Genomic DNA, 24,137 nt, shown 5'->3' with positions numbered 1-24,137 from the left:
TCCTTTGCATTAGCCTGGATTTACTTTACGCAAGATGGGACAGACTTGGCTGGGGAGTTCTGATGAGAAGAGAGAGACAGAAACCTTGACTGTGTTTGTCCAGCGCCTGGCAAAAATGGGGCCTTGCTCTTGACTGGCACCTCTGTGTTTTACTGTAATAGAAACATGAAGGGCTAGATGGAGGTGCGACAGGTTGCCCCCCTTTAAGGTGCCACCTGATGTACTGGGATCCACTGACCCTGCCTGTTCCGCCAGCCTGGGCCCCCTTTACCCTGCCTTGCTGAGCCAGGCTCTTAAGCCTCCTCTAGCACACACAGAGGCAGGGCCACGCCCAGCTGCAAAAAGACACAGACACTGAGATCAGCTCTGGGAAGACTCAGCTTAAGAGACTTGCCCCAGCACTCAGCTGTCCACCTCCCTTGGAGTGCAGACCCAAAGGTATATTGTCTTACGCTGTATAGAAAGATCTGCACAGCGCAAGCTCATAAAAATTCGCCCTCTCCCTCAATGTGAAGAGAGATATGCACAAATTCTTGCCACCCCCCCCCCCGTTAGAAATTGCACAAACTGGGTTTAATAATAAACAAAACAAACGTATTAACTATAAAAGGCAGATTTTAAGTGATTGTAAGGGATAGCAAGCAGAACAAAGCAGATTACTGAGCAAATAAAACAAAAAACACGCCTACTAAGCTTAAGATCTTAAAGAAACTGTAATTTCTCCCCCTAAATGTTATTTTAGGCAAGTTGCAGAATTTCTGTAGCTTAGAGTTCCAGTTATTTCTTCTTACAGACTGGACCTCTGTCTCAATCTGGACTCACCCCTGCCTTTCCCCTTAGGTTAGTTCCTTTGTCTCTTCAAGTACTTTCAGCCGTCCTTGTTCTTGGATAGGCAATGGAGGAGAGTCCAGATCAACCCCCTCCCCAGCCTTAAAAAAAGATTTACCCTACGGCGGGAAACCTTTGTTTGATCCCCATCCCCCTACAGAGGAAAAGTACCAGCAGTGTCCAAGGTGGTATTTTGTATCAGGTGATCTTACCACCTGACCTTGCAGTGTCAAAGCAATTATGAAACCAAGTTTATTTGCAATGTCCACAGGAACGCCAGGCAAATAGGAGATCCACATCTTCAAAGACTCATTGTCTTTTTCTAATGGCCCGTTAGGTCTGATTGCTTACTGTCTGGTGGGCATTTCCCAAGTACATACACACAGTTGTAATTGTTACATAGTCAATATTCCTATCTTCAGATACAGAAATGATACATGCATACAAATTGGATAATCGCATTCAGTAAATCATAACTTTTCCAATGGTATCTTACATGAGCCATCTTGCATAAAGTATATCTTAGTTATGCCATATTCATATCATAACTATATTTCTATGAAGAATATGGGTTGTAATGTCACAGGAGGGTTTACGCTCATCCTGTCTAAGGGGCCATGTAAGGCTATGTCTCCAAAGGGAGCACCCAGAGAAGGCACTTTGAGATTCAAATTACTTCCTTGCTTCCACCTTGCAAGTCACCACAGCCCTGAAAAGGCTAGCTTCCCCCCAGCCAAATAAGACAAAGACAAAATAAAATTTTCAAAAGCACCCAAGTCAATTAGGAGCCTACGTCCCATTTTCAAATCTTATTTTCCAGGAGGTTTAGGCTCCCAAGTGCCTAAGCCCATTTTGTAAATGAGAAATTTTACCCAGTAGCACTATCAAGCCCTGATTAGCAATTATAACAATTAGTTGTGTCTTTGACTATTAGCGATAAATATGCCCAATGGCCTGTGATGGGATGTTAGATGGGGTGGGATCTGAGTTACTACAGAGAATTCTTTCCTGGGTGTCTGGCTGGTGAGTCTTGCCCACATGATCAGGGTTTAGCTGATCGCCATATTTGGGGTCGGGAAGGAATTTTCCTCCAGGGCAGATTGGCAGAGGCCCTGGGGGGTTTTCACCTTCCTCTGCAGCGTGGGGCACGGGTCACTTGCTGGAGGATTCTCTGCACCTTGAAGTCTTTAAACCACAAGCTGAGGACTTCAATAGCTCAGACATAGGTCAGGGGTTTGTTACAGGAGTGGGAGGGTGAGATTCTGTGGCCTGCGTTGTGCAGGAGGTCAGACTAGAAGATCATAATGGTCCCTTCTGACCTTAAAGTCAATGAGTCTATGAACTGTCTTGCAGAAGGTAATCAGAAGAGTCAGGAGCACATTATCCAGCCAGGCTAACATTTTTCATAAGTCAAAACAAGAAAGACCAGAAACTAGACCTCCAGAAGGCATTTTTAGCACTTCAGCAAATACCGTAAACTGCATCCCAAACATTTTCTCTCTCTTAAACTATAAAAAACTGCTGGGGGAAATTATTTGCACAGTGCAGCTCTTTAAAACAGCAAGCCTCCGTCATCAGTGCTGAAAAAACTTGGAAATCTTTTTTTAGAAATCCAGCCATAAAACAAAATACTTCGAGATGGATAAAATACTATTTCAAATATGTGAGAAAGCCTGGGTGAGCACAACCCAAATCCTGACATTCAAACACACCCAGACTTTGGTCATGTTCAGATCCAGGTGCAAAATCTATGGCTGGCCCTAACCAAACCGTCAGCTCCAAACAGCCCCGAACGCTGAGATGATTGGGATCTGGATTCAGGATCATCTCCATGGGAAATGTTTAATTTCTTTAACTGAGAGAAAAATCAAAGTTTTTTTTTTTTTTAAATAAATTCCCCTCCCAACCTTCTGACCTGGGAGAGAAGGACCTTCCTTATTCTACTCTCTTGGCACTGGTGTAAATCAATAACTCCATTGAAGTCAGGGATGTTACACATCAGAATCAATCTGTCTGCGTTTCTTTCATACATGAGCTATCATGACATAGTGAAGAGGAATGGAAGGAAGTGAAGACGAGGTCAACAAAATGCAGTCCTGCTACCCTACCTTGTGTAAATGTAGTCACAGCTGTCCCCGGTTTCAGCTTGCTCTCCACGTGACCATGTCTGGGTCCAGTTGTTATCTCATAGATCAGCTGTTTGTCCTCTGTGTCGGGGTCCATAGTCAACAGTTCCTTCTTGGTGATCAGATTTGTTGCCTGGATTAAAGCCACACCAAAGAGGTTACACAACTCCTGAGATGCTGCGTAGCAGGTCTGATTAGGCGGCCAACTGAAAGAATTGATCTGTTGAACATTACTTAGGGCTGGTCTACACTAGGGGGGGGATCAATCTAAGATACGCAACTTCAGCTACGAGAATAGCGTAGCTGAAGTCGACGTATCTTAGATCGACTTACCTCCCGTCCTCACAGCGCGGGATCGATGGCCGCGGCTCCCCCGTCGACTCCGCTTCCGCCTCTCACCCTAGTGGAGTTCCGGAGTCGACGGGGAGCGCGTTCGGGGATCGATTCATTGCGTCTAGACGAGACGCGATAAATCGATCCCCAAGAGATCGATTGCTACCCGCCGATCCGGCGGGTAGTGAAGACATACCCTTAGAAAGGGAAAACCTCTGGAACGTAACAACACAGAGGACATGCAAGGAGTAGCCCAGGATAGACAGGGACGGAGGAGTCCTGTTTGTGCCTTAAGCAAAGGATTCAGATTAGGATTAGCTTTGATATGAGTTTGTGGTTTGAACAAAGGGAAACTTGTGCAAAATTGCCAGGTCTGGTCTGGTCTTGTCTTGAATCGATGACAAACCTCATGTTTTTACATGAAAACAACCTCTCAACACAGCTGGTTGAAACTCAGCTCAGGCATGCTTGAAGCTTTGAGAATGGCCGGAGTTTTGGGTTCTATTCAGAACATTTTGCACAGCTTTAGTGAATAGGTGCTAACCCTCTTTCATTGCCCTGTCACGCGTGTGCCTCAGTCCAGCTCTACTTCTTCTATGTTTTCTTAAGAGAAAACAACGTGAGTGGAAAATTGTGACAATAAAACTCTTTGATGCCTGCACAATGCTTTTTAATAAGTCAGGCACTTGGAGTTGAAATAGCCTTCTCTTAACAACGTGTGAACCTATTTTGCTGTGAATAATTTGGAGTATTTCTTTGCAACTTACACTGACTCCTCAAAGTACTGTCAGGTGTGCCTGTCCCTGTATCCTATTTGGAATTCAGCAAAACGAACAAAAGTTAATGGGGGGAAGAAATCTCTGCATTGACAAACATATTGGAATCATTCCTTTTGAGGCCCATCAGGGAAGACAGTTTCAGCCATTGCTGGCACAACACCACCCAAAAAAGGTTTACTTCAGTCATCATGCAGTCCGAGAGTAAAAGGAATCTCCCTGGAACTTCTACTAAGTCCATCCGATTTTGCTCTGTTGATGTCATGCCTGCAGATAATCAGCCTCCTGGTGCCAATGAGGCTCGTCCGTACTCCAGTGGGGAACACCCGTATAGCTATCCTTCCACATTACAGAGTGCTGGCTGTCTGGGGAGACTTCTCAGGAGATGGGTTTAGCCCCTCCCTGGTAGTATCTCTGTGAGGTACCTTTACCACATCCCTTCCCACCAGAGTACATTGATTCCAACCTGCCCTCTGTCATCCTTACGCATTTCCCTAGACGGGTACTCGGGTTTTTGTTACTCCCATCACTGAAAGAGAAGTGATGAGACATTCTGGATTTTCTTGTGCCTGTTGCTCCCCTCCCTCTTTCCCTTCTTTCGGGAACATAATCAGGCTGGTTTTAGCAAAGCTGAACTCAAGCGGTTACCTTGCCATCCATGTACTCCAGCCACTGCAGGCCCAAGTTGGTGACAATTCTGGGAGTCCCATCGTCCACCGGGAGAATGTCCACTTTGAACCGCTGCGGTGCCGCTGTCACCATCTAAGCAAGAGTCCCGACACAGAGGTGGCCATTTATGCCTCATACACATAATTGCTTAGCATGAAACGCCGGAGGTGTCATTTATTGATCTATCACTATGGACGTTCCAGATGTTTCACGGAAGGGGGCGTGGTCCGTGCCCTGAAGAGCTTACATGATGAATCAGACCAAACACAGATGCTGGGGGGGATTTCCAAAACAATCAGCTGTGGCCTAACTCGTTCACCCACTGGGGGGGAGGGATGGCTCAGAGGTTTGAGCATTGGCCTGCTAAACCCAGGGTTGTGAGTTCAATCCTTGAGGGGGACACTCAGGGATCTGGGGCAAAATCAGTACTTGATCCTGCTAGTGAAGGCAGGTGGCTGGACTCAATGACCTTTCAGGGTCCCTTCCAGTTCTATGAGATAGGTATATCTCCATATATTATATTATAAGTCAATGATAAAACTCCCATTGTTTTCAAGTGAAACAGAGGTACACCCATGCTGAGTGCTACTGAAAATCTCACCCCAAAGAGCTCCTGTCTGTTCATAGAATATCAGGGTTAGAAGGGACCTCAGGAGGTCATCTAGTCCAACCCCCTGCTCAAAGCAGGACCAATCCCCAACTAAATATGTTACTTCTGTCTGATCTATTTAGATTGTAAATTCTTCCAGGGCAGGGTCTGTCTCTTACTATGCACTGCCTAGCACAATGAGGTCGCTATTACTGTAATATAAATAATTTGCCCTGCTGTTACCCTTATTTTGATGATTATCAACAGATGTTGAAACCAATTAATAAAAAAAATCTTGTGAAATGTTTCCTGAAATGCTCACAAATCTATATTGCAAATGCATTTGGAACGTATGTTTCAGAGACTTATGGCTTCAGGGACAATTTGGGTCTTTTTATCCCAAATATCTGCTAGGCAGAAGAAGTGGGCAAAGAATAACCAACAAAAGAGGATGCTAATTAAATTAATACTCCATGGTTTCAGCCTCTGGGATTTAATGACTTTCTCTCGCAGTGGCAAAGCTAAATTTTGCTGCATTGTGATTTCACAGCGCTGTCTGTTCAGGGATGTTTTGTTTCCATTCTTTAAAAAGACACAGCCCCCCCCCCACTCCCAGTGCCTCCCACCCACTGGCAGCCCCGCTGATCAGCCCCTCCCCCCTGCACCTCCTGATCAGCTGTTTCGTGGTGTGCAGGAGGCTCTGGGGGGGAAGGGGGAGAAGAGCGAGGGCATGGCAGGCTCAGGGGAGGGGGCAGGAAGGGGTGGAGTGGGGGCAGGGCCTGTGGCAGAGCAGGGGGTTGAGCAGTGAGCACCCCCCGGCTCATTGGAAAGTTGGCACCTGTAGCTCCAGCCCCGGAGTCGGTGCCTGTACAAGGAGCCGCATATTAACTTCTGAAGAACTGCATGTGGCTCCGGAGCCACAGGTTGGCCACCCCTGGACTAGATGATTTAAGATTACACTGAAACGTGCTGCTGGGCAAAGCACAAGGCTAATACTCCGCACGATACTGCAAGAGCTCTAGAACTGCGTCGGGATAGTCGATCCTCAGCTAGCACAAATCGATGTAACTCCATGGATTTTGGTGCTTTTTTTAAATTTTGGGTCAGATCCTCAGTGACTGTAAATTCACATCGCTCCACCAAACTCAACAATCCGCATAATGTCAGCGTATGTCCGCGTGCATACACACACGCGCGCACAAAATATGCTTAAAAATCATAAAGTGCACAACACCTAGAATACACACACACACGGTCCAAGCACTGCACCAGCACACAAGGACATGGTGGAACACCAGCCATCAAACAACCATTAACGTCATGGAGTTCTGCCAATTTACACTCGCTGAGGATCTGGCTCCAAAAGTATCAAATGCAACAGCCAAGTGCCGCTGGACACTTTCAGGGAGGTTTACATCACTTCTAGGAAATCTCTTTCTCTCCCCGCTCCATTCTCCCTTACCTCCTTCCCTCCATCCTCGGCAATGAAAAAGGGATTGGTCCCATCAGACACTGTGAAGGTGAAGCGATCCTTCAGGGAGTTGCTGCCGTCGTGGCTGTAGCAGACCCGGTTCTGGTAGATGTCGTCCATCGTGAAGGTGGCCGTCTGGCGATAGTGCTGCCCATCGTTGGTGCGTTCAATCAGACCGTGTCGAGGAGGCTGCACGATGGTGAATGTAACCGATTCGGCCTGTCCAGAGGAAAGGGGTTGGTGGGGAAGGTGGCAAAGCTGGTAAAATATCCTTGCGGGAGTGGTGGGTTATTCGGGTCAACAAAGCTGGAGAAGGATACGACTGGGTTTTACCTTTTCACCCGTCTTCTTTCCAAGTACAAGAGTTCAAAGAAGTAAAGAACCACCGCTGGGCACTGAGCCAGCTCCGCATGCTGGCACTACTGTGCCAACCACCCTTTCCCAATGTCACTGTCTCCATGAGGACATCAACAGTGGTCACATGAGAGTCAGTCGGGCTAGATCGGACCATAGGTTCACCTAGTCTGATAGCTGTCTCCCTGGCCATACTTCATGCAGTCGTAGCATGCCAACACGTTCATTCCTTTTGCAGAAAAGTGCAAGTTGCTTATTCTGTCAGTGAAAGACTGTTGCCATGCCCACGGGACATGGTCCCACGGCTCAGGTTAAGGAATGACACACTCAGAAGCCAGGTGCTTGGCCCAGCATAAGTTCCCATTGTGCCCAGATGAGGCAGCTGGGGACTTCTCTGTTTTAAGTGAAGTCATCAGAGCCAGCTCTACGCCCCCCTCATAGAAATGCTTCAGCATTACAAGTCTAGGCCATGTCAGTTACAGCAGCCCTGGGGCTGCTTTAACTTGTGCCCTGGGCTTGCCTAGCTCCTAGTGAGACCCAGGAGAAGGGACTGAAGAAAGGTGACTTGCGTCTATCCCCTTCATCTGTGCCAAGCTAAGCTGAGCTGAGAAGTCATAGAGCCCGCAAGGTTTATAGAGGAGATGGGGCAGGGGGATGTTAGGTCCTAGCCCAATGATGGGTTTTCTTTGCTACCCATAGAAGGGAGACACAAGAAATGAAGTATGACATTTCTCGAGCCAAGACTTGGCTTTATTCAGACGTCATTCCTACCTCAGACCTACCCCAGACCTTTATTCAGACCTACCCTCCTCCCAGCTGTTTGTCTGAAGCGGTCTAGTCCCTGTGGTCACACAGAGTATGTGCTGGGAGGAAAGACATTAGTCTGAATCCCTCCGAGTACAAACGCCGCTGCGCAACAGCACAGGGGTGAGAGGATGTGGAAGCGATGCGCGCCTTACCTCCGTGTCGGCATCTGTGGCTTTCAGCTCAAACTCCGTGATGGTTTTTCTCACCCCTTCCTGCACCCGCATCCCAGGGCTCTGCACCACAGGCAAGGAGTCATCCACTGGGGTTATGGTGATGTCAAACGTCTGAGTGACCTGGGAGAGAGAGAAAAAAACAGACCTTTTCTGACGAATATGTTCTACTCGGGATATGTCTGAATGGAAGCAACGATGTTATGAAGAGCCAATGGGGATAGCTCATAGGTAATGCTGCAGATTGTGTATAAAAGTGTTTGTGATGCTTTCTTCAGGCGTCCCAAACTCTGTGTCACCCTGCTACCCCTCTGCCACTACCCTCCTCCACCTAGGGGGGTGACCAGATGTCCCGATCTTATAGGGACAGTCCCGATTTTTGGAGCTTTTTCTTACATAGGCACCCCCCCACCCCCGTCCCGATTTTTCACACTTGCTGTCTGGTCACCCTACCTCCACCTCACACACTCAATGTGTTCCCTTGGTGACACATCTGACCTCCGAATAGCAGGAGTACACGCCAATGCTAAATTATAAGCTCGGGAGGCAAAGCTTGTTTCATTTAATTTTTTTGGTGTAACTATGTCTCCCCTACGACATCAAGGGAATTTACTCCCAGCACGTCGATCAGTCCAGAATCGACCGTCTGCATCAACTCAGAGAACCACGTGCTCAGACCTACCTCATTCACTCCATCCGAGACGGAGAAGGTGAACGCATCAGCATGCTTCTCTGCCTCACTGGTGTGGAGGTACTGGATGCTGCGCGAGGCCAGGTCTGCCTGGCTGAATGAGTTAATCCTTGTGCCTGGGCCAAAATGATAGGAAAAATGTACACCAAAAATGATGAAAAGTAAAAAGAGCAGGGAACCTGGAACAACCTCTCGGAAGGACAGAAATGTGTCACAACTCCATACATAGCTCCAACGCACAAGTGGAGGGAACATAGGGTGGGGCTTTCACAAGCACTCACAGTTGGCCTAACTCTGCTCACACTGAAGCGAATGTGAGTTTTACTGCTGACTTCAATGGAAGCAGAGTTAGGCCAGTGGTGAGGCTCCTACAAATCCCATCTGTACCGTTCTCTCATCCTAAAGGATGAGATTATATGAAGTTGAGTCACATTCTCAGCAGACTGACTGGGCATGGTCATGCAGAGTATCTGTGGGGAATCAGTATATGAGGAACAGTAAATCCCACAGTTCCATTATCTCTCAGACAACACACAGTAATATGCCCAAAAGAGGTTTTGTTGAACGTGGGCAAAAGGTTCTCACAGCTTTATTTGGCATAAGAAAAGATCCAGGATAAATTTTTCAAAAGTGGAGGAGCTGCAGGAAAAGAGGAACAGACTTGCACATGTGGTGTTTGTGTCCAGGAATTATACCATTTTGGGAGGAAATTATTAAAAAGATTCATCTTACGACAAAATACCAGCTTCCTAGAGATCCCCTGACCTGCTTACTAAATGCTCCAGAAAGGAGCTACATTTTAAACAGAACAACAAATCAATTTATTTTTCTTGTTAGTAGCAAGACATTGTATTGCACATTATTAGAGAAAATGTGACTTCTCTTCCTATAGAATTGTGGTATAGTAAAATATGGACTGTCCTTGTAATTGAAAAACTTTCACACCAGGTACGTACACAAGAGAAGTGCCAAAAGGAGGATAGGTATTGAGAAATTTGGTCACACTTAGTAGTGTACCCAGAAGAGGACTCTCCAGCCAGCAAGCCAGAATCTTTAGCCAGGTTCTTTGAATATTAACCTGAGCCTGAAAAAGTAATAAGTAATGCATGATGTATATTAACATTTTATTGTAACTTTGCCTTAATAAAATTTTTTCAGAACCAAACAAAAGCCCTGGGTTCCATTTTCAAAAGTGACTTAGGCACTTAGATATTTAAAGGTATTTAGGTGCCTACTGATGCAGATAGATGCCTATAGTGGGATTTTCAAAAACATCCAGGTGCCTGACTCCCACTGATTTCAATGGTGAAAATTTTGTCCTTGACTGAAAACACCTGGACAAAATTGTGTTTCATAACAAATGGCTATCAATTAGCGGTGGGCAAACTTCAAATGTTCAGAGGTTTGGTTTAGATAAGCAACATAAAAAGAGGATGATTATCGAAAACTTATTTGACGCTCATTAGGTTAGAAGGCTTGTGAGAACAGACTCTCTTATGAGAGCTCCAATATTTTTTGCTTAGAGCTGGAGTCAGTTACACCATGAAAACAACCTCTTTCAGAGTATTCCATCATATCTACTTCTGATGCCTTCCAGGATCTGAAAGAGCCGTGGTACCAGAACCAGCACACTTAAAATAATGAGAAAAAGATTAATCCAGCTATTTCAAACTTCCAAAAGTATTATGTTCAATGTTTGGTTTGCATTTTAGGCAGAAGCTTTGGAGGAAATAAGAACACTAACTGCTTATTCCTACTTTCATTTCTTTCTAAAACAAAGCTGTAAGGGCACAGACTGCTTTCTGAAAACACAGCAAAGATTTACAGTCCATTAATCTAATGAAAGGTCACACTAAAAAAAAAAAGGATCCTAGATAAACATAATCTAAGCCAAAGGAACATATTGTTTGAGGGTACAGGTTTAGAGTAATTCATTAGATAGGATTAGAGGACACATAATATCCTGGGATAACTGGCCCTGGAAGGCAACCGTAAGATTTAAAGATTAAATTTGCAGCAAATTGTTTTGTAAGTCTGACAGAGGGGACAAAAAAGCTACTGGTAGGTCTCCAGAAAAGGTTTGTTTTGACAGTACTTAAATATTGGGTAATTCATGCAAAAGTGTGTTAGCAAATTTCAGTGCTCAAAGCAGTCTTCCATCAAGCTTTTGCTGACTTAGTATATGGCACATCGTGTCTTGGGTATCTGGATATGTCTTTCTTTCAAACTTTGTGATTAAATTGCCACATCTTAAGCATTGCTGAGATAGGGGTTGGAGTTTTCGTACCAAAACACATACAGGGTAAGATACTGAGGTAAAAGTCATTTGCCTGCTGGGCATGCCCAGTTACAAGGGATGCTGGTTGTGATTTTTTGAGAAGTTCTGGAATCAGTTCTTAAGCATAAGAAAATGAGTCCCCAAATTATACGTGGTATGAATTTCAGTTTAGTGACAGAGGGGCTGCAAGTTATGTGAACTAGGGTTGTCTGAAATAGTGGATTACAAGAAAGGGAGATTCACACAAGCCGGTGGCATGAGCTACAGATCGGAGCTGGATTGCTGAGTAAAACCCAGCAGGTGAGGTTACCATAAATCCTAAACTCCCCAAGCTGTGGAATAAATAATCCTCTCTGTGAGTTCCATGCCTCGTCTCCACTGGCCTTGTTTTTAAGCTCCCTGGGTTAATGGTTGTTTGAGAGCTCATTGAGGCTCTAATTCCAGGCAGACATTTTTCAAGAAATGAACTTCTAAAAAACTTTATAGCCCTGCAAACCTGTGTTCTGTGGAGCACGTGACAGAGCAAGAGAGGGCTTTGCAAACCTGGTGACGCAGCATGTTCCAGGTGACCCAGCTGTGGCTGTTTGGTGATTCGGTACAGGAGCGCTGCAGGCTCGCTGTCCTGGTCGGTGGCGGAGAGCTGCAGCGTTGTGATCTTCTTCACTGAATTTTCATCCAAGACCAGCCCTTTGTTAGCTATGATGGAGGGGGGGAGTCTGTCCTCTGAAAGCAGCAGGGGCAAAGTGGTTTGAATTATGATACAATCAGCTTCCCTTCCTTGGCTTTACACACATACACCATGTAGCAAAAAATTTCAAAGACAAATAATTTTTACCTGACTATTTTGGGCATGATTTACATGATGCTTTACTCAAAAGTCACCAGAGCAGGTGAGTGGCGGTTACATCACAATAGGCCTGATTCAAAACGCCCTCCAGCCAATGGGCTTTGGAGAAGGCCCCCAACATGAATAATGAACTGTTCTTTTAATGAGTGATTCCTTCCCATGCCCCAGTTTCAAAGGGTTTTGAGTTGCCAATAAACGAAAGCCAAATCATCAACATTTAAATCTTTAATTCAAAGATTTTTTTTTGCTTAGAGATTTATTTAAATTATGATGGGATGTCTTTCAAAAAGATATGCTTCTAGCACAACCAGAAATTATGGGCTTGACGAAACAATTGATGAGTGGAATTTTATGGCCTGTCAGTCAGATGAGATTATAAGGTCTGTGGGGGAGTTTCTGTGCTGTGCCTCTAAGAATCCAGCAGCTGGTGGCTGTCCTCCCCAGTTCTTGCACCAGAGAAATTCTTCCCGACAGATCTAGGCCTTTTAGGGCTCCTTTTGCCACTCGCCTTATCTGGCATACATGAGCCGGAGCAGGGGTGAGAATCTCACCGTATTAATCTATGATCTTTCATAGCTAAGAAAATATTGCTTACGTAGCATCTTTTACCTAAGACACTAATATAGAATGACTGGTCGACCAGTTTGTTGCCTTCTGCATCAATCACATCGAAGGTGAAAGAAAAACTTCCTCCAGGCTCCCCCTTCTCATGACTATATTCCACTTGTCCTGGAGAGAGAGGGGAAAAGAAGTGGCTTAATATAAGTTGCAACATCACAAGAACAGCCATACTGGGTCAGACTAAAGATCCATACAGCCCAGTATCCTGTCTACCAACAGTGGCCAATGCCAGGTGCCCCAGAGGGAGTGAACCTAACAGGTAATGATCAAGTGATCTCTCTCCTGCCATCCATCTTCACCTTCTGACAAACAGAGGCTCGGGACACCATTCCGTACCCATCATGGCTAATAGTCGTTAATGGACTTAACCTCCATGAATTTATCTAGCTCTCTTTTAAACCCTGTTATAGTCAACATCGGCTGCTGTGACCTATTTTGGAATCTGTCTAGCCGGCAGAACATGGGGGGTGGTTGCTACTGTTTCCAGATTTGTGTGTCATTTTCCCCTCTCCTTCTTTCTCTCCTTTTCAGAGACAGTTTTTAAACACTTGGTTATTGAAAATCAATTTTCCCTTCACAGATCTGTCTTCTGCTACTTTTCTTTCTCTCCTCTCCCAGCTCCACATCATCATCCCTCACTGTAAAGATTTTGGCTATTTTAAAAATACAACTCAATGCTTGAATCAGTGATTAGCTAAAATATCTTTAGCTTAATGTTGCGCGGGAGGAAATGGGGGGTGGTATTACAACATTTGAAGACATGCCCAACCTGCTCACAACTCAACTAGAACCAGATGGTGGGTGGGATTTTCAAAAGTGCTGAAGTGATTTAGGAGCATAATTGCCATCAAGAGTCAATGACACTGGTGCTCCTAAGTCACATGGGCTCTTTTGAAAATTTGTGTCTAACACATGGGTCGCGACACACTATCCAGGAGCGACTGGACTAGTTGACCGTATAGACTGTGTCCATATATATCTATAATTTTATAATAATTTTAGATTTGTGTTTTATGCCATGTCTTTTTCTCATTACATTGGGATTTATTGGGACAACAACATACCATGTAATTCTTGCTCATTACACTGGTAACAATCTCATTGTTACCCTGTTCTCCCGCTACCTGTTGTATCTATCTGCGGTCTCTCATCTTACATTTAAATTATGAACTCTTGTCTCTGTGTGTGCAGCATAACTGGGCCCTGATTGGCATCCCTCCAGATGTTACCACAATACAAATAAAGAGGAAGAGGCAGGCAACTGTCTGTGTGTCTAATTTATGCCCTTGTTTGCTTTAGCGAGTTAATTTGCACCTCTGTTGGGAGGTGAAAACAGATTGCAAATAGCATCACCTCTTAAAGTCACACTACTATCCCCCACTGCCCACTCTTTCAAACCCCATGCATGCCCTCTCCTACACGCAAACACACATTCAATGTGGCAGGCTGATTTTAAAAAAAAGCTTTCAGGAACTGTTCTATGACTTTTTACATTAACCCAGACAATGGAGACACTATCCTTAATTATCCTGTAACAAGACATGATCCTTAATTACAAGAATCCAACAAAAACAAAAAAAGAGAGTATGTGTACTTTAGATGAGAACGATTCAGTTCACAGTTCTCATTTAAAGCAGATTATAACTGGTGCTCTCTCTCTCATTAATATAGGCAAAATGAGGCTTTTTGTTGTATGGTCTATTCCTTTTGGGGGTGGGGGGATGTAAGAGAGCTGGCAAAAGTTAGTTTTATTTACTGGAACTGAAAGGGTCAAGAAATTTGCTCACCTTTATTTATATCAGCTTGGGTGAAACTTTTGATGGGTCCCTTGACAGAGATCTGGACCAGGTTATCAGTTTTAGTCATCTGCAGATGTCCAGTACTGGGATCTTTCTTCAGGACATATCTGACCTTCAGGTCATCCGAATCAATAGCTGTAGCTTTTAAGTGCTGACCTGTGATGCGTGCTACAGAGCCTAGACAGTAACAGAAGATACGTAAACAGCCCCACTCAATCCTTCCAAATGGCTTGCCAAATCATTTTGAAAGACTGGATTGCATTATTTATAAATAACGTGTTACATATGTAGAGATTTTGTTGTTTCAAGAAAGCTCCATTTATTTCCCTCCAAAGAAAGCACTGTAGGCCCAATTTTCAAAAAGATAGCTTACTGGGTTGCCTAAATCCTGCATCTGGATGCTCAGTTTAACATTTTCTTATTAGATACTGATTTGAGTACCCAAATGTTAGTCCTGTTAAGGAGCCCACACTTGAAATTCAGGCTCCTCAAAGCTTGGCACGTCACCAACCTGTGGGACTGACATCAGATCTAGAGTGTTTGCGAATGTGTGTGTCCTTAACAACCTTGTAAAAATACCAGTACAATTTAGCCTTAATAATCTTACCCTTACTTATCCCTATTATCCAAAACATGCTCATGTCCCAAAGTTCAGTAGGAGACCTGACCCTGTTTCAGAAAACAGGAGCTCAGACAAGCGTTGCTCAGATAATCAGCTGGTGAGGGATGGGACATGCCTCGAAGGAAGAGGATCACCTGGGGGCTGGAGGGTTAGAGCACTTCTGAATTGCCACTGCTTAAGATCTTAGGGTATGTCTACACCCAGCCGCTAGTTCGGCGGCTGGGAATCGAAGTTCTGGGTTCGACTTATCGCGTCTTGTCTGGACGCGATAAGTCGAACCAGGAAGTGATCGCCGTCGACTGCGGTACTCCAGCTAGACGAGAGGAGTACCGCGGCGTCGACGGGGTAACCGCGGCGTCGACGGGGGAGCCTGCCTGCCGCGTGTGGACCGAGGTAAGTTCGAACTAAGGTACTTTGAACTTCAGCTACGTTATTCACGTAGCTGAAGTTGCGTACCTTAGTTCGAATTGGGGGGGTAAGTGTAGACCAAGCCTTAGAAGCATGGAGTTTCATTCCTAAGCATCACAGCAAAGGACCTTCATGTCCTATCCATGTGGGGCATCAAAGCACCCACAGCACTCCTCATTCTGAACCAAATCCTTTCCCAGTCCTCCCATCCCTGAATACAGCCTGCAAAGCCCACTGGCTAATCCAAGCTCCCAACAAGCTATTGATTTCTGGTGTACCCCGGTACGTCTGAATATTCAAAGGCTGCACTGAATTATTCTGGATCTGGGGACAAGGCAGTGGGTAATTCTGAAAACTAGAAGAATGTCTCATAGCTTTAGAGCAGCTTTCACCGTCTTCGCCATGTAACAGAGTGGAGACAGCTGGAGTTCTACTTTGGGCAACTCAGTACCAGGAAGTTTGGAGACAGTACAGAGAACAACAACAGACTGACTAAGGGGCCAGAGGGGAAAATATTGAACTACGTTAACAGGCCCGATTCTCCTCTCACACCCATGATGATCAAGGTAAACCCCACCAATGCCACCTGAACTACTCCAGCGTAGGAGTGCTATGAGAAGAGAATGAGCTCCAGTTATACAGAGGTTGGCTAAGGAATGGCAAAGTGTGGGGCAGAAGGGGGAAGGACATGATAGCCATCTACAAATATTTCAAGGGGGGCTGCCAGGAGGGGGAGGAATTATTTGGGGAGGTTCAGCACAGTATGACTAGGAGAAATGAATGACATTTTCAGAAAGGTTGGTTAAACCTGACATTCAGGAAAATACTGCTAATGAAGAGCTCTGGCAGGCTGTAGAAGTGTCCTGGGGGAATGGCAGAAGCCCAAACACTTAAGACATTTAAGCTAGACTAGACAAAACACAAACTGCAGGGAACTTGCCCCTTGGGGTCTGACAGATCGCCCTTGCCTGCACCATTTCTAACTTTTATTAGTCCTTTGACATGTCAAGAAACTTCTGTTGCTGTTCCTTGAAGCACAACAATTTTTAAGCTTTCCTTCTCCCCTCTCTTCCCTTCTTCTTTCACCATTCCATAGGTTTTAAAACCCTTTTGACTTACTGGGACAGAAGCATTGGTTGAGATGTTCAAAGCCAGCTTGGGGAATTAAACATGCACACTTCTGATTACAATCAATAGGAGCGGTGTGTGTCTAAACGCCTTGGCTGGCTTTGAAAATCTTGACCATTCGTTTCTATCAAGCTTGTCAGTCTCTCCACTCAAACCGTACCAGCTGAAAGCTGCAGGCCCCTGTTCACAGCTAATCTGGGCGGTTCATTCTTTGGCAGCTCCACAGAGAACTCCACTCTCCCCGTTTCAGTGTACAGCCCATCCGTGAGAGAGAATCTGAACTCATCTGTCTGCGTTCTGGAACTGCCCCACGTGTAAACGATCCGTTCGTCCAGGACATCCTGATAGGTGAAAGAGGAGCCCTGAGACAGAACACGCCCATTCTCCAGAGGCTCTGAGTAAGATTGTCTCCTGCGGAGGTGACCTGAGGAAGAATAGGCACATTAAACATAAAGTCACATGGGAGTCTCTCTAATTCTCAGCGTTAGTGTAACACGCCAACATCAAAAACACTATGGGCTGGATTCTCTACTGCCCTACCACTTGTGCACTCCTTGACACCACTCCCTTTTCACACCCACTTGGCACAGGCTTTGTAAATCACTACTGAAGGCGCAAGATGCTGGAGTCTCTGGCCCTTTGATTCCTTACTAGAGCTGGGAGAAATTTTTTGGCAAATAGTAAATTTGCCCAAAATATAAATTTTTTTTTTAGACATTATTTAGGAAATTTGGATCGAATTTGGTGAATTGTTTTGGCTGGTAAAAATGAAAACAAAAACATTGAGAATGACAAAATCAATTATGGCAAAAAATGTCCAAATTGACATTTGAAATGTTTTGTTCAACCTGAATGAAATTGTTTTGGTTTTTCATTCCATTGAGAAAAATTAAAAAAATTCAGTTTTTGTGAGAAATTAACTGATTTATTTCATTTTATGTTTCAGTTAGCTGGCCACACTGAAAGATCAATTATTCACTCAGAGTCCTTTCCTGACAACCATAGCTTGTTTGAGAGAGCTTCAAGATATTGCTCGTGGCTTTCTGATCACTACCAGAGCTGGATAGAATTTGACTCTGTCCAGCGGCTGGCCTGCTCAGACCCTCTGCCTCTCCTCTCTTAGATGTAATGGTGAGTTAAAATGTCTGCTGTAGTTTCAGTTGAATTTGGCATTTCTTGATTTCCTGTTCTCAAGTGTGAAGCAGTGTTTGCTGTGCACTGTTCACTTATACCCTTCAGGTGACTACTTTGCATTGGTGCGTATATGCTGTAAGCCCTTGTATTCTTCTTGAGTTACGCTGGTTGAAGTGAGCTAAATGGATAGGTGTGGTGAGAGCAGCAGCACCGAGGGCCAGATTTTAACAAGTATTTAGATGCTTATAAGCACTTACTGGGATTCTCGAAAGCGCCTAGGTGCCTAACTCCCAGGCATCTTGTTATTTCAAGATAACACTGAACAGCGCACTGATACACAGATACCCTCCCACCAACAACACAGGAAGAAGAACTCCACATGGACTCCTCCTGAGGGTCGAAATGACAGTCTGGACCTATACATAGAATGCTTCCGCCGACGTGCACAGGCAGAAATTGTGGAAAAACAACATCGCTTGCCTCATAACCTAAGTCGTGCAGAACGCAATGCCATCCACAGCCTCAGAAACCACCCTGACATTATCATCAAAGAGGCTGATAAAGGAGGTGCTGTTGTCATCATGAACAGGTCTGACTACCAGAAGGAGGCCTCCAGACAACTCTCCAATACCAAATTCTACAGGCCACTTTCCTCAGATCCCACTGAGGAATACACTAAGAAACTGCACCATCTACTCAGGACACTCCCTACACTAACACAGGAACAAATCAACATACCCTTAGAGCCCCGACCGGGGTTATTCTATCTACTACCCAAGATCCACAAACCTGGAAATCCTGGATGCCCCATCATCTCGGGCATTGGCACTCTCACTGAAGGACTGTCTGGATATGTGGACTCCCTACTCAGACCCTACGCCACCAGCACTCCCAGCTATCTCCGTGACACCACAGATTTCCTGAGAAAACTACAATGCATTGGTGACCTCCCAGAAAACACCATCCTAGCCACCATGGATGTAGAGGCTCTCTACACAAACATCCCACACACAGATGGAATACAAGCTGTCAGGAACAGTATCCCTGACGATGACAAAGCACAACTTATTGCTGAGCTCTGTGACTTTATCCTCACGCACAATTATTTCAAATTTGGTGACAATATATACCTCCAGACCAGTGGCACCGCTATGGGCACCCGCATGGCCCCACAATATGCCAACATCTTTATGGCTGACCTGGAACAACGCTTCCTCAGCTCTCGTCCACTCACACCCCTTCTCTACCTACGCTACATTGATGACATCTTCATCATCTGGACCCATGGGAAGGAGACCCTGGAAGAATTCCACCATGATTTCAACAGCTTCCACCCCACCATCAACCTCAGCCTGGACCAATCTACACGGGAGGTCCACTTCCTGGACACCACAGTACAAATAAGCGATGGCCACGTTAACACCACCCTATACCGAAAACCCACCGACCGCTACGCCTACCTTCATGCCTCCAGCTTCCACCCCGGACACACCACACGATCCATCGTCTACAGCCAAGCACTGAGGTACAACCGCATCTGCTCCAACCCCTCAGACAGAGACCAACACCTGCAAGATCTTCACCAAGCATTCTCAAAACTACGATACCCACACAAGGAAATAAAGGAACAAATCAACAGAGCCAGACGTGTACCCAGAAGCCTCCTGCTACAAGACAGGCCCCAAAAAGAAACCAACAGAACTCCACTGGCCATCACCTACAGCCCTCAGCTTAAACCTCTCCAACGCATCATCAGTGATCTACAACCCATCCTGGACAATGATCCCTCACTTTCACAGACCTTGGGAGGCAGGCCAGTCCTCGCCCACAGACAACCCGCCAACCTTAAGCATATTCTCACCAGCAACCACGCACCGCACCATAACAACTCTAACTCAGGAACCAACCCATGCAACAAACCTCGATGCCAACTCTGCCCACATATCTACACCAGCAGCACTATCACAGGACCTAACCAGATCAGCTACAACATCACCGGCTCATTCACCTGCACGTCCACCAATGTTATATATGCCATCAAGTGCCAGCAAAGCCCCTCTGCTATGTACATTGGCCAAACTGGACAGTCACTACGCAAGAGGATAAATGGACACAAGTCAGATATCAGGAATGGCAATATACAAAAACCTGTAGGAGAACACTTTAACCTCCCTGGCCACACAATAGCAGATGTTAAGGTAGCCATCTTACAGCAAAAAAACTTCAGGACCAGACTCCAAAGAGAAACTGCTGAGCTCCAGTTCATTTGCAAATTTGACACCATCAGATCAGGATTAAAGAAAGACTGTGAATGGCTATCCAACTACAGAAGCAGTTTCTCCTCCCTTGGTGTTCACACCTCTACTGCTAGCAGAGCACCTCACCCTCCCTGATTGAACTAACCTCGTTATCTCCACACTGATTTATACCTGCCTCTGGAGATTTCCATTACTTGCATCTGAAGAAGTGAGGTTCTTACCCACGAAAGCTTATGCTCCCAATACTTCTGTTAGTCTTAAAGGTGCCACAGGACCCTCTGTTGCTTTTTACAGATTCAGACTAACACGGCTACCCCTCTGATACTTAACTCCCAGGGGAATTTTAAAATGTGGTCCCAAGTCCCCGTACAAGTGTTTCAGTCCTCAGCAGATGGCCTGAGATCCCTAGGCTGCCCCACTGAGCTCTGGCCATCTGGATTTGAAGGGTCCAAGCTCCCTGTCTATTCTGGGAGGTGGCAAACCCCAATGGAACCGTTGCAGGAAACACTTCAAGCTGAAACTCATGGAGTTTTCTGTCTGCACAGGGGACGTGATAGATCATCGTTGGTCAGATCAGTCTGTGACACTTCTGGGGGAAAGGATCATTAACACAATGCCACTTCCATCTAGTCTTTTTACATAAACACCCTCTCCCCCCCCCCCCCCAACAAAGCCAGAGTTTGCAATGGAGACAATAGCACTAGTTTTCAACTCGGCCACTACCCTTTAAAAGCTTCTTCTCTTTTTAAAAACAAAGATATATGAACTGGGAGTCTTTAAAACTCTCATCAGTACTTAAAAACCAATTCCAAGAGAAGGCTGGTGATTATTCTGGATCAGGCGATCAGCACCATTAAAGCCCTGTCTACATACAGAGCCCTGCTGTGTCCAGAGACATTGTTCTTCAGACAACATGGGCATGCCAGCAGGGCGGATGGGACAAATGCTTTAAGAACAGTTACTGACGACTGTGCTTGACAGCCTGTCTTATACACGCAATGACTGGCAGAACCATGTCAACAGAGAGTTTTGAGGACTGGCTCTTGGGATTCATTTCTGGTCAGGGCAAGTTTCACAGAATCTTAGACTATTTTTCTCAGGTTTTCATAGAATCATAGAATATCAGGGTTGGAAGGGACCTCAGGAGGTCATCTAGTCCAACCCCCTGCTCAAAGCAGGACCAATCTCCAGACAGATTTTTGCCCCAGATCCCTAAATGGCCCCCCCAAGGATTGAACTCACTACCCTGGATTTAGCAGGCCAATGCTCAAACCACTGAGCTATCCCTCCCCCTAAGTGACAAAGCTCTGATTATGCCCATTAGGGACAGAGTGGATCTGCACTGGCCCAGCTGGAATTCCAGGAGGGATGGTGCCAGAGTAACCTTGGGCATAGGAGAAGCACGCTTGCTACACCATCCATTAGAGAGGTACTGCAGAGGCTTCCCTCCAGGGCCAGCCGATTCAGCTGGCCAGGGCAGGGGGGAAGTGTGGTCTTGATCCTACCTCCCCCCTTCCCATTTTGAGGTGCTGGAGACTGAACTGTGGGATACTCTGTGGAGAATAGGGGACCAATTGCAACTACAACTACAATCCAACCCCTAGTAAAAAAAAAAAAATACTGCGAGAATAGGTTGTTGTAAATAATGAACAGCAGGTTTCGGGCTGCTACAAGCTATGATGTCATGGTTTCATATCCAGATCTACACATCAGTTCAATCAGCATCAGAGGAACATGAAGAGGAATGGCTTACAGCTTGAGTGTTTGCTTTGGCATATAAATCAAAAGGAGCCCATATGCCCCAGCAAAGCATAATAGGGTTTTATTATTCTTTGACAGGTAATTTTCTCCATAGTGAAAACATATCCCAGCACCCTGTGCATCACATGCGCTCTCTGCTGAGGGGACCCGTTCCAGCGGGATGCAGCGGTTAAGCTGGCTCCAAAGTTCAAGAAGTCCTACAGTTTAGCAGGGTAGCTGTGTGCGCCCCACATTCCACAGCTGTTGTCAAGTTGTTCTGCCCCCTGAATTCAACAAACAAAAGGAGGCAGGAAGACCGGGTAGTGGGACGGCGGGGGTGGCCTGGGTTACCTCGAATGTCTCCCGTAGGGTCAGATCCTTAGCAGAGTACCAATCTGTGTAGTTGGGCCCAGACTGAGGGCAATATGGGTGGCATCCTCTCCTAAACTGGCAAAGCAGCTGCTCCATGGAGGTTTCTTCAGCCCAGTGGATGAAGTAGCCCTGTGCTCCCCTACTGCAAGCCCCCTGTAGAAAGGATGCCAGCAGGCTCCACTGATTCCCTTCAGACCCACGCCATGCAGAGGCAGTACTGCCGTGTGTCTCCCACTCCTTGTCAGGTGACACCTCCCCTCTCGCATGGCCGGGCAGAGCTGCAAGGCCAGGAGGAGGGGAACAGAGTTCCCCGATCCCTTTATAAATCGATTATTCATTTTCTAGTCAGAATGCAAAGTAAGCAGGGAGAGAGGCTTGTGTGCTGTGGTGATGAACTCCACGCTGGCCACTGCCACTGAGCTCAGGCCCCTGCTGCGGGTAAAACCCATGTCTGGGGGCAGGCTGATGGAAAAGAGTAGCCTGAGAGAGATGGGTTTGGTGGTACTGCCGCCCTCCCGCCTCAAACCAGGCCCTCCTACCCCTTGCCATAGACCCTGTGTCTCCTCCAGCACAACATCCACCTCAGGCCTCTAAAAACCCTCAGGAACTGGCCTGTCATGAAGAGTTAAATCCCCCCTGGATTAGCCAGCCCATAGGTATTTTACATGAACAAATCAGGCCTTTCTCACAGCAAGAGCTATTCCACCTATGCTCGGTCTTACCATGGTCAGGCTTTTTGGTAACTAGAAAGACCAACTGCTCATCGGGAGTGTCCAAGTCCTGCAGGCTTAGGGAGGTATTGCTGATCACCACCCCCGCACTGCCGTGCACTCTGACAGGCACCAGCGTCATCTTCGGGGGCTCATCATTCCGCCGCTACAAAACACAAAGACAGGCAGGCTGTCCCCGAAGAAAACTCACTCACAAGAAGAGCAAACTCACCATGAAAGAAAGTAAAGAGGAAATTGCTCTGAGATAAAAATACACACCCTTGACTTGTTTTACCGTTCACCGTTTTAAGAGGGTGGTTTTTTTTTTAACTGTAGTGTTGTAAACGTCTCCTGCATGTTGGTCAGCGTCCTGCCTATCCCGAGATGGAGGGGGACCAATAAATGCCTTTGCCACATGCCCTGAGAAAGGGGAATTGGTGCATAGTTGTGTTGCCCCAGCAGGATTGTTATGCGGTCACACTCTGATCCCCCGATTCCCCCTTGCTCCATGGGAGAGCCTATCGAAGGGAGACTGTGTAGCCTAGTGGACAGAGCACCAGGATGCGAGTCAGGAGAGCTGGGTTCTATTGCCAGTTCTGCCACGGGCCTGCTGGGTGACCATGGGCAAGTCACTTCCCCTCTCTGTGCCTCAGTTTCCACCTATGTAAAATGGGGATAACGAAACTGATCCTCCTTTGTAAACTACTTTAAGATCTGAATTTGAAAAGTGATATGGAAAAGCTGGGTATTCTTATTATCTATGCCAGCCCCAGGTGCATGTGTCATCTCTGCCAGCTCTATAGCTGGTTCATATGATTTCCCTGGTCACACTAGCTTCGCTGCAGTGGCTGGTGTTTTGGCGGGTGAAGCTATCCACTGCTTGCCTGCTGCATGGGGAGGGGTGGCAGTGAGCAGAGAGGCATAAGGGGGCACCTGACCCTCAGCCCCTCCCCTGCGTGGGTGTTCAGAGTGGGGCACAATCTGGCGCTAGGTCAGCTGTGGCAATAACACTTTAAAAGTCATCCACATCGTTGGGTGGGGCTTTGTTAACCACGCATCGTATTCCTCAGACAGCGTGTACCTGGATGGTGATGTTGACGCTGTGAGTTTCGGACCGGCTGAAGCCATCGCTCACGTAAAATGTGAAGACGTCATTAGTCGGCTCGATGCTTTCATGGACGCTCTGAAAGTAGTAAATACTGTTCTCCAGCACGTCGTGAATGGAGAACGACGCATCTGAGCCTGCAGAGCCCCCAGGGCCAAAAGTTCCACCTGCAAACAAAGCACCAGCTGTGAAAAGAGGCTCGTTTCATTAAGAAAACAACGGGAGTAAGAAAACAATCCCAAGTTCTGCTTTCCTGTTCCTGCAATTGATTGTTAATGTGTCTAGTGACCCGCCCAGAAAG

At 46.2% G+C, this 24,137-nt stretch overlaps 1 protein-coding gene across 1 annotated transcript in view; it reads right to left on the bottom strand.

Moving 5' to 3' along the window:
• The window catches only part of FRAS1 (Fraser extracellular matrix complex subunit 1), a 200,060-nt gene that overhangs the window by 41,082 nt on the left and 134,841 nt on the right, over positions 1-24,137 (bottom strand). The window contains exons 38-48 of the mRNA XM_065405125.1: positions 23,813-24,003; positions 22,744-22,897; positions 16,678-16,941; positions 14,348-14,536; positions 12,549-12,668; positions 11,636-11,815; positions 8,806-8,930; positions 8,106-8,246; positions 6,784-7,011; positions 4,712-4,825; positions 2,937-3,087 (exon numbers count right to left, since the gene is read on the bottom strand). Of these exons, the coding sequence (XP_065261197.1) occupies positions 2,937-3,087; positions 4,712-4,825; positions 6,784-7,011; positions 8,106-8,246; positions 8,806-8,930; positions 11,636-11,815; positions 12,549-12,668; positions 14,348-14,536; positions 16,678-16,941; positions 22,744-22,897; positions 23,813-24,003 (1,857 nt within the window). The remainder of the gene's footprint in view (positions 1-2,936; positions 3,088-4,711; positions 4,826-6,783; positions 7,012-8,105; positions 8,247-8,805; positions 8,931-11,635; positions 11,816-12,548; positions 12,669-14,347; positions 14,537-16,677; positions 16,942-22,743; positions 22,898-23,812; positions 24,004-24,137) is intronic.

This window comes from Emys orbicularis, chromosome 5 (assembly GCF_028017835.1).
Source record: "Emys orbicularis isolate rEmyOrb1 chromosome 5, rEmyOrb1.hap1, whole genome shotgun sequence".
Lineage (NCBI taxonomy): Eukaryota > Metazoa > Chordata > Testudines > Emydidae > Emys > Emys orbicularis.
This window is presented reverse-complemented; position numbering and strand designations above follow the sequence as displayed.